The 9375-nt window shown below is 40.3% G+C and overlaps 1 protein-coding gene across 1 annotated transcript; it reads right to left on the reverse strand.

Annotated features, from left to right (window-relative positions):
• Positions 1-262: 262 nt before the first annotated feature.
• On the reverse strand, positions 263-8546 carry LOC126188857 (putative gustatory receptor 28b). The gene is made up of 2 exons (XM_049930500.1): positions 8417-8546; positions 263-746 (listed from the first exon to the last, which is right to left on the reverse strand). Exons 1-2 carry the CDS (start codon positions 8471-8473, stop codon positions 360-362), a joined length of 444 nt encoding a protein of 147 aa, XP_049786457.1. The 5' UTR covers positions 8474-8546; the 3' UTR covers positions 263-359.
• Between the last annotated feature and the right edge of the window lie 829 nt (positions 8547-9375).

Genomic DNA, 9375 nt, shown 5'->3' on the forward strand with positions numbered 1-9375 from the left:
TACTGTCTTACATTCGAAACAGTAGATAGTCACAAACTGTCAATCTTGTTCGGAAATACAAAAATAATAAATGTCTTATACTATTTCTTAACATCAGTTTCGAATTTTCGAATATCCTAATTCATACACCCTTCTACTACCAAAAATAGTTAAGAACATTTCCCTATGTCTGAAAATCACGAGATTCAGGTTGCAAAAAAAAAAATTAAAAAAAAAATGGAGTATCAACGCCAAGCTCACATTGCTGTGTAGCTGTCTCAAATTTCACGTGGCGCTTTATCTCAACACCACTGTAGCACAAAACGTCTGCATCAGTGTTACTGTGCCAACTAAAGATGGTTTGTCACATTGCCGCAACTCTAGGTGGAGGCTGTTTGGTTTCCACTTTCTGCAAAAGAATTTTGTGTGACACTGAGCTGAACAATTACCACTAGATAGGAAACAACAGCAGCCAACATTGATGAAATATTACTGAGATCGATGACAAAAAGCCCACAGGCGGTGATACGTGGATGACGATGCAGCAGCTGCTGCGAGAACAGCTGCAGCTGGCGCCGCAGTTCAGAGTCCTTTGGAGTTTTACTTGATGGCGGCAGCAGAGCCTTGTGTACCAAGTCTGCAGAACGGCGAGATGCACTGGTGAGGGCGCTGCATGACCAAGTCACCGCAAGAATTGCTGCGAAATGTAGGACGGTGTAGAAAATAGCCATCGTCGCTAGTCCTTCCATATTCTTGAGGACAGATCCCTGCCGGAATAAGTCTCAAGTCAATTACTCGTCGTTATTAATTATTACTTGATATATAACATTAAGTGTCACATAACTTGGTTCTTAGCGAAAGCCTCCTCTCTCAGAAACGCAAATTTTACAGGAGGCGAAATAAACTGATTTTCAATTACGAGTGTTTCGTTCTATATAACCTAATCTGTATACTTGGTTTTCATGTCTAGTTGTAGCATTTTATGGGTAAAATTACTAGCGATATTGATTAACATCTTGAAGCTGAAGAGGAGAGTACGTACTTAGTCGTGATAAATGTATGCTTTGTGTGCTGAAAATTGCTGCAAATCGTTAGAACACACACAACCTACCTAGTTAAATATGGTTTTCTCACTTAAAAATGGTTCAAATGGCTCTGAGCACTATGGGACTTAACATCTGAGGTCATCAGTCCCCTACAACAGAACTACTTAAACCTAACGAACCTAAGGACATCACATACATCCATGCCCGAGGCAGGATTGAAACCTGCGACCTTAGCAGGCGCGCGGTTCCAGACTGAAGCGCCTAGAACCGCTCGGCCACACAGGCCGGCTTTCTCACTTAGCATGGCTGCCTTTGCGTGTATGTGATTTAACTTTTTCCTCACCAGAGCGCAGCACGTTGGCTCATTAACCATTGGGATAAGAGTATCTCTACCAAATAATGGAAAAAATAATATTTTTGATAATTTTTATGATATGATATTTTAATTCTAGGATGACAACAAGTGGCTTACTCGCTTCAATTAGGTACCACTAATTAAACATAAGAATGAAACATAAAATAATGAATGTGAATATTTTGAAACATCTACATCTACACTGATTCTCTGCATATCACATTTAAGCGCCTGGCAGAGGGTTTATCGAACCACCTTCACAATTCTCTATTATTCCAATCTCGTATGGCGCGCGGAAGGAACAACCACTTATATCTCTCCGTACGAGCCCTGATTCACCTTATTTTATCATGGTGATCGTTTCTCCCTATTTATGTCGGTGTCAACAAAATATTTTCACATTCGGAGGAGAAAGTTGGTGGTTGGAATTTCGTATGGAGATTCTCTTGCAACGAGAAACGCCTTCCTTTTAATGACGTACAGCCCCAATCCTCTATCATTTCACTGACATTCCCTCGCATATTTCGCGATAATACAAAACGTTCTGCTCTTCTTTGAACTTTTTCGATGTACTCCGTCAGTCCTATCTGGTAAGGATCCCACAACGCGCAGCAGTATTTAAAAGAGGACGGACAAGCGTAGTCTAGACAGTCTCCTTAGTAGATCTGTTACATTTTCTAAGAGTTCTGCCAATAAAAACCAGTCTTTGGTTAGCCCTCCCTACAACATTTTCTGTGTGTTACTTACAATTTAAGTTGTTTGTAATTGTAATTTCTAGGCATATAGTTGAATTTAAGGCCTTTATATTTAACTGATTTATCATGTAACCGAAGGTCCACGGATTCCTTTTAGCACTCCAGTGAATGACCTGACTTTCGTTGTTTAGGGTCAACTGCTCACTTTCGCACCATACAAATATCTTTTCTACATAGTTTTGCCATTTGTTTTGATCTTCTGATGACTTTATTATTCGTCGATAAACGACAGCGTCATCTGCCAACTACCTAAGACGGCTGCTCAAATTGTCACCCATGGCTTATGCATATAAGAAACAACAAAGGGCCTATAATATTACCTTGGGAACGCCAGAAATCACTTGTTTTACTCGATGACTTTCCGTCAGTTGCTACAACCTGTGACCTCTCTCACAGGAAGTTACAAATCCAGTTACATAACTGAGACGATATTCCATAACCACGCTATTTCACTATAAGCCGCATATGTGGTATAGTGTCAAAAGCCTTCTGGAAATCCAGGAAGAAAGACTCGATCTGAAATCCTTTGTCAATAGCACTCAACACTTCATGGGAATAAAGAGACAGTTGTGTTTCACAAGAACAATGTTTTCTAAACCCATATCAAATGTGTGTCAATAGACCATTTTTTTCGAAGTAATTCATAATTTTCGAACACAAAAAATGTTCCAGATGCCTGCTGCATATCGACTTTAGTGATATGGACCTATAATTAAGTGGATTACTCCTACTACCGTTCCTGAATATTGGTGTGACCAGTGCAACTTGCCAGTCTTTGCGTATGGATCTTTCACAGAGCGAACAGTTGTACATGATTGACAAGTATGGAGCTAATGCATCAACATACTCTAAAAGGAACCAAACTTGTATACTGTCTGGTCTAGAAGACTTGCTTTTATTAAGTGATTTATGCCGCTCCACTACTCGGAGGATATTTACTTCTACGTCATTCATGTTGGCAGCTTTTGTTGACTCGAATTCTGGAATATTTATTTCGTCGCCTTTGTGAAGGCATTGCGGAAGACTATGTTTAGTCACTCTGCTTTGGCACCGCTGCCTCCGATAGTATCTCCATTGCTTACTCCTTCTAGTTCTTTAATTGCAGTAATCCTGTTCTCTGGGAATTACTCTTTTAGCTTGCCTGAATACCTACTGTGCAGACCAGAAAACATTTATGAGGTCATTTTATGCCTTAACTCCAGTGCAGTAATTCATATAAAGAAATCAGGAGAATTATATAAAACAAAGTGAAAAGAGAAATAACTTATTTTCTGTATCATCAACACACAACCATAACAGAAGGAAAATGTTTCACCTTGGATAGTACATCTTGTTTAATTCACTTCCGGTATTATCCATCTGGTCCCAATTGAGACAAGACTGTTGAAAGTAATATAGAAATCTCTCTCATTTGTAAAGGTACTAGGCTCATTTGCCACTATAACGTCAGGTAAATAATTTTATGAGTCACTGTTCATTTTGCAACGCTGAGTGAATCTGTAATATTTGGCTGTTGTTGACTCTACCACTTGCTTACTTCCTGTGTAGTGGTCTGGGATGCGTTCTTGCTTCTTCTGCAGGGCTTATTTCTTACTGTCCCTGGTATTCATTATAGGTTTAAACATACATGAGGACCTCTGCTATCTTCTAAAGATGTACAAAAGCAACTAAAGAAATAAATTTCTTCGCATCTAAAGGGTGTTTTGTTTCTCACAACAGCCACCTTTGAAATTTCCACGTTTGTGTATACATTCGAACCAATGTTCACTCTGATTTTCCCTCTACATCCTTGTCTATACTGTGAAAGCCACTGAAAAGAGTGTGGTTGAGGAAACTCGGCAGTGTACCACATATGGTTTCTTACTTCTCCATTCGCAAATGGAATAAAAATTAGGTAACCGCTTAGAACATACCCAATGGATGTGGTAAGTAGCTTAGTCTTCCCTTTCCAGTCTCGTTAGGAAAGATAGCATAGAGGGCTGTAATTCTAGGTTCCTCACTTAACATTTATTGATGAATGCTGTAACATTGCTTTAATAGGGGTAGTCGGTGTCTCTTTAAGCGTTAGCCATTTCGAGTTTCTCTGTATTTCTGTGATACTGTCCAACGGTCGGGTTCACACTCTCTCCATATGTACGATTTCCCTTGGTAGATCTCCGTAGTATGGACCACAGATTGATGAGTTATATATTGAGATGAAATATGTGAGTGTTTTATGAGCCGTCTCATTTGCTAACACGCAGATTATTTCCAGTATCCTTCCAAAGAATAGCAATAAAACTAGATGCTTCAGCTATATGTAAGCTTATTTCGTCATTCTATATCATATCCCACATTCTGCAAAATCCCGGTCTTTTTATTAGTTCCATCTTTAACCAACTAATACTGTCGTCTTAGGTACAAAACTCTTGAGTGCGACATGTGTATCATTTTACGATTCTGTAAGCGTAAAGCGCTGCCTAATCGCCACTGACTGACTGACCAAAGATTTGTGCAGGTATTGTCAGGGAAAACATCAAAGCATCGAACTGCATCACGTGCATAAATCTTAGTCACCATTATCAATGACTGTCAGGTTATTAATATAAAACAGCAATGGCTAGCGTTAAAACAAACTTTGTTATGGTGGGCCAGAAGTTACTTCAGCACTTGTCAACAACTCTTCATCCAACATAACATGCAGTGCACTCTCCGCAAATACATCCTCAGTTTAGTCACAAACGTGGTTTTATAGCCCAAATTATTGTACTTTCATTAATAGCTTTGGTGTGACACTAAGTCAAATTCATTTCGGATATTAAGAAGGACAGATGTATTTTAAATATTTTAAAGTGAACAAAATAATGAAGCAATCAGTGGAAGAAGATAAGAGTTATACACAGTAGAAATAGTGACTGATGATGCTAGCGAAACAACACTCGAGCTTTATCAGTATTGTTTGGAAATTTCTAGAGGAAAGATATAAAAAAATAGAAAATGTTGACTGAAAAATGTAGTCTGAATTCCGCTTTAAGTTATAAATCAAAGCTAATTATTATATTAAACATTTCTGTAATGATGTAAAATATTTCAAGGACTTTTTGTGCTCTTTTTGGCTTATTAGTATCCAGAAATATACGAGAAGTAATACGGAAAATAGTATGTTGTCATGTGTCAATGAATCTACCTCAATTAATTTAAGGTCAAAAATATTTACTTGCTTCTATAGTTGACAGTACACACACAAGTGAAAATGCAAGAGTGCTATATGGCTCATTGGTTCATGGTGAAGTACAATAAATGTTTTCTATGTTAAACAAAAATACAGGCAGATTCACTGGAAAAGCATGACAAGGATAGCCACATAATGAATGGTGAATAGCAAAAATCACTTTAGTTCAAATCCATTCTGAATATCTAGCTGCGGGAAACACATTAAATGAGAATGTAGAAAATAAATATCTTAATGATTGGAGAGAGTGCTTAGCCCAAAGTGATAGACATTTTTGGTGAATGTTGATGGGTTTCTCTGAGAATTTAAAGAATATATTGCATTTTAAGTGTCTAGTTTAAAGAGTACATAGGCCAATGAAGATCCTTCTAAATAAGAAAAAGTAGAATGAGTTTTTATTTTGAAAATATCGTACAAAGCAATTTTAACAGGGATGCCCAGTGACGGATAATGCACAATTTAGTATTACAAATGGGTTTGGTGGGATAAGTAAAAGCAATAATTGACAGTAAACATGAATCATTATCCTGCTAATTCACAGTTTTGTGTTAGGAACTGGTTCTGTGGAATAAATACAAGGAATAATTGATAGTATACAATAACAGTTATCCTTATGTTGTAATACAAATTCTTCCCTAGAGTAACTAACTATTGGTTCAGAATGAGATTTTCACTCTGCAGCGGAGTGTGCGCTGATATGAAACTTCCTGGCAGATTAAAACTGTGTGCCCGACCGAGACTCGAACTCGGGACCTTTGCCTTTCGCGGGCAAGTGCTCTACCAACTGAGCTACCGAAGCACGACTCACGCCCGATACTCACAGCTTTACTTCTGCCAGTACCTCGTCTCCTACCTTCCAAACTTTACAGAAGCTCTCCTGCGAACCTTGCAGAACTAGCACTCCTGAAAGAAAGGATATTGCGGAGACATGGCTTAGCCACAGCCTGGGGGATGTTTCCAGAATGAGATTTTCACTCTGCAGCGGAGTGTGCGCTGATATGAAACTTCCTGGCAGATTAAAACTGTGTGCCCGACCGAGACTCGAACTCGGGACCTTTGCCTTTCGCGGGCAAGTGCTCTACCAAATGAGCTACCGAAGCACGACTCACGCCCGGTACTCACAGCTTTACTTCTGCCAGTACCTCGTCTCCTACCTTCCAAACTTTACAGAAGCTCTCCTGCGAACCTTGCAGAACTAGCACTCCTGAAAGAAAGGATATTGCGGAGACATGGCTTAGCCACAGCTTCGGTAGCTCAGTTGGTAGAGCACTTGCCCGCGAAAGGCAAAGGTCCCGAGTTCGAGTCTCGGTCGGGCACACAGTTTTAATCTGCCAGGAAGTTTCATATCAGCGCACACTCCGCTGCAGAGTGAAAATCTCATTCTGGAAACATCCCCCAGGCTGTGGCTAAGCCATGTCTCCGCAATATCCTTTCTTTCAGGAGTGCTAGTTCTGCAAGGTTCGCAGGAGAGCTTCTGTAAAGTTTGGAAGGTAGGAGACGAGGTACTGGCAGAAGTAAAGCTGTGAGTACCGGGCGTGAGTCGTGCTTCGGTAGCTCAGTTGGTAGAGCACTTGCCCGCGAAAGGCAAAGATCCCGAGTTCGAGTCTCGGTCGGGCACACAGTTTTAATCTGCCAGGAAATTTCATATCAGCGCACACTCCGCTGCAGAGTGAAAATCTCATTCTGGAAACATCCCCCAGGCTGTGGCTAAGCCATGTCTCCGCAATATCCTTTCTTTCAGGAGTGCTAGTTCTGCAAGGTTCGCAGGAGAGCTTCTGTAAAGTTGCAAGGTAGGAGACGAGGTACTGGCAGAAGTAAAGCTGTGAGTACCGGGCGTGAGTCGTGCTTCGGTAGCTCAGTTGGTAGAGCACATGCCCGCGAAAGGCAAAGGTCCCGAGTTCGAGTCTCGGTCGGGCACACAGTTTTAATCTGCCAGGAAGTTTCATATCAGCGCACACTCCGCTGCAGAGTGAAAATCTCATTCTGGAAACATCCCCCAGGCTGTAGCTAAGCCATGTCTCCGCAATATCCTTTCTTTCAGGAGTGCTAGTTCTGCAAGGTTCGCAGGAGAGCTTCTGTAAAGTTTGGAAGGTAGGAGACGAGGTACTGGCAGAAGTAAAGCTGTGAGTACCGGGCGTGAGTCGTGCTTCGGTAGCTCAGTTGGTAGAGCACATGCCCGCGAAAGGCAAAGGTCCCGAGTTCGAGTCTCGGTCGGGCACACAGTTTTAATCTGCCAGGAAGTTTCATATCAGCGCACACTCCGCTGCAGAGTGAAAATCTCATTCTGGAAACATCCCCCAGGCTGTAGCTAAGCCATGTCTCCGCAATATCCTTTCTTTCAGGAGTGCTAGTTCTGCAAGGTTCGCAGGAGAGCTTCTGTAAAGTTTGGAAGGTAGGAGACGAGGTACTGGCAGAAGTAAAGCTGTGAGTACCGGGCGTGAGTCGTGCTTCGGTAGCTCAGTTGGTAGAGCACTTGCCCGCGAAAGGCAAAGGTCCCGAGTTCGAGTCTCGGTCGGGCACACAGTTTTAATCTGCCAAGAAGTTTCAACTATTGGTTCTGTTTCACGATTTACATTAAATACGATGATTTTCGAAACTCTAATTTCTTCATCGTAAGGGAAGTTCAGCGAGAACAAAATTTGATTGTGGAACATGTCATATGTTGCCAAGAATGCAGTATTTTCAGCTGTCGTAGCACCTTGGGTACAAGCTCAGGCTGTCCTCAGTAGTACTTGTGACTGGTTGAGCGAAGAAATCTACCTGAATCAAATATCTAAGAGATTGGTCCTGACATTAACTATTCCATGTCACATTACACATTAAGATATATGTTAGGATTCTTTACGATTAACAGATTTGCACGAAGAGATTTACACAATGCTTGCCATTCTTTGATCCTTGTACAACCATTCGTATCATACACAACACATTGCAAGATAGCGTGGTCAGTACACTTAAATGTTTAGTGTGGTACAGTCTACGCTCTATGTGTTTTAGTATTAGAATTTGTATACTCTCTAAAAAATTTCACATAAATTTTTTCATATTGATATATTTAAATCTATTATACCTTTAGTAAACGAGGCATGGTCTTCCCTGGGGCTTTCTCGTTGTCGCAAAGGGCCATCACAATATAGTGAGAAAGAAGAAGGGCACAGATCGACAACTGAAATCAATAGCTGCACATCTCTCAGTTGTCATCTGTCAGTTGACTATTACTTTGGAACAGTTACTTTGTCTGTAATAACAACACTCATTACAGAACATTATTGTCTAATATTAATACCATTCTTAGTTTCGTATTATTTGCCAAGATTTAGCCCAGTTCCTTTTCTTTCCATTAGACGTGTTGGAAATTTTAAAAACTTAGTATGTTCGACTAGTTTACTTGTGTAACTGACAGATACCAAAAATGGGCAACAGTGAACAGGAGTTTCCTCTTCACAAGCAGTCAGTAATTTAAGTGTTAATTACCATTGGGTGTCTGCCTTACCTGGAATTTTAGTATCATCGACACTGAGAAATTGAGGCTGGTGATACAATGAACGAGGTTTGTAGCCAGACAAGTGAGTATTGGAAGTCCATAAGTGGAGTTTATCAGCGCCACGATGTCACAAAGTTTGTCGTATACCTCTTGCAGTATTCTAACTTCTTCCACCTCAACTGCACACTATTAAAAAGAAAATCACTGTTACTCCATATTTGCAAATTGATCGACTAACTTCAAAAACATTTATTACTACGCGCTAGTAGCGGTTTCTTGTGTTAACTTAGTCTGGACTTAACGTTGTTCCTTATGAATATTAGTTCAGGTAAGCTGTTATTTACAACTAGCTACTTTGAATACGAAGGTCATGGCTACCACTGATATATTAAATATGCTAAACAGTTCAGATAAATTTAAAGACCATCGTTATGCTTTACTTTGTGAGAAACTTTTGGCTCACACTTTTGACTAACAGATGGTAAACACCAGGTTGTATAAAGGGGATTTTCAAAACGTTATACTAACATTTATCTTGGTTGTAG

Source organism: Schistocerca cancellata, chromosome 5 (assembly GCF_023864275.1).
Source record: "Schistocerca cancellata isolate TAMUIC-IGC-003103 chromosome 5, iqSchCanc2.1, whole genome shotgun sequence".
NCBI classification, from domain to species: domain Eukaryota; kingdom Metazoa; phylum Arthropoda; class Insecta; order Orthoptera; family Acrididae; genus Schistocerca; species Schistocerca cancellata.